This window comes from Suricata suricatta, chromosome 11 (genome assembly GCF_006229205.1).
Source record: "Suricata suricatta isolate VVHF042 chromosome 11, meerkat_22Aug2017_6uvM2_HiC, whole genome shotgun sequence".
NCBI classification, from domain to species: Eukaryota; Metazoa; Chordata; class Mammalia; order Carnivora; family Herpestidae; genus Suricata; species Suricata suricatta.
In genome coordinates, this window is record NC_043710.1 from 50645369 (window position 1) to 50646871 (window position 1503).

The 1503-nt window shown below is 39.6% G+C and overlaps 1 protein-coding gene across 1 annotated transcript in view; it reads left to right on the forward strand.

Annotated features, from left to right (window-relative positions):
- Window positions 1-896: 896 nt before the first annotated feature.
- Window positions 897-1503, forward strand: part of LOC115272535 (olfactory receptor 56A1-like) — a 1351-nt gene continuing 744 nt past the window's right edge. The window contains exon 1 of the mRNA XM_029915580.1: window positions 897-1476. Coding sequence (XP_029771440.1) covers window positions 897-1476 — 580 coding nt within the window. The remainder of the gene's footprint in view (window positions 1477-1503) is intronic.

Here is a 1503-nt window from a genome sequence, read left to right on the forward strand (position 1 = left end):
AATTTAAAAAATTTTTAAAATTGCTTTTAAGGAGTGAGGGAGCAAATTGACCAGAGGTAATTATAATGGACTTTCTTATTAAGTGTTCATTTGAGGTTGGTGATTATAAATATTAATGAAAATAGCCAGCATTGAGCATAAGTTTCCAAGGGAACACTGAACTGTATTTGTGCAGGCTTGAATTAAGCATGTTTAGGATGGGTTGTGCTTGAGGTACAGTAAGTCAGAATGATAGGGAATTTTATGGGAACTTTACGTTTAATCAGTATTTAATTTTTTTTATTTTATCATAACATTGGGAGTATATAATGAATTTTTCCATCTCAAATTGATTTTGATGTGTGATAATTAAAACAGGAAAAACTCACTTTTCCACTGTCTAACAAATTATGTCAGCAATACTCAATCAAAAGACCCACAGTAAAATATGACCTTATGATATTTTTATCAATTCTACATTACTCTGAAAACTAGTAAACATTTCTGGCCTGTGGGATCACAGTCAATTTTCTTTATTAGTGTCACATGTAAGTATCATTTGGAAAGGTTTTTGTAGCTTTACAGTATGTTTTAATACTGTAATTACTGAGGTAATTTTTTTAGTTGAGTTGAATTTAATTGAGTTTAATTACTGAGGTAATTCTTCTCATTTTGCTTCTACACCTTGTGTGTAGTCTGTCTTATTTGTTGCTCTGAATTAACTTAAGAAATAATTTGCTAAGCTTCCTCCCTCTTCACAGATATCTTTACTGAACTTTGCCTTCATTTGGAATTGTTAACAGTTTTCTGGATGAGTAAGTGTTAGCAAACATTTTGACGGTTTATTTTCTATCACCCTAATTCCTAGGTCTTACCATATATAAACCCAGGTGAAATCTCATTTTAGGATTTATCTCATGACATCACCCAGCAACTACTCTACCACTCCCGTTTCTGAATTCCTCCTCATCTGCTTCCCTAACTACCAGACTTGGCAGCACTGGCTGTCCCTGCCCCTCAGCCTCCTCTTCCTCCTGGCCATGGGGGCCAACGCCATGCTACTCATCACCATCTGGCTGGAGGCCTCTCTTCACGAGCCCATGTACTACCTGCTCAGCCTGCTCTCCCTGCTGGACATCGTGCTCTGCCTGACCGTCATCCCCAAGGTCCTGGCCATCTTCTGGTTTGACCTCAGGTCCATCAGCTTTTCTGCCTGCTTCCTCCAGATGTTCATCATGAACAGCTTCCTCCCCATGGAGTCCTGCACATTCATGGTCATGGCTTATGATCGCTACGTGGCCATCTGCCACCCACTACGTTATCCATCCATTATCACTAATCAATTTGTCGCCAAAGCTAGTGCTTTCACTGTGGCTCGGAATGCTTTGCTGCTTTCACCTGTCCCCATTCTCTCTTCCCGACTCCATTACTGTGGGAAAAATGTCATTGAGAACTGCATCTGTGCCAACTTGTCTGTGTCCAGGCTCTCCTGTGACAGTTTCACCCTTAACAGAATCTACCAAT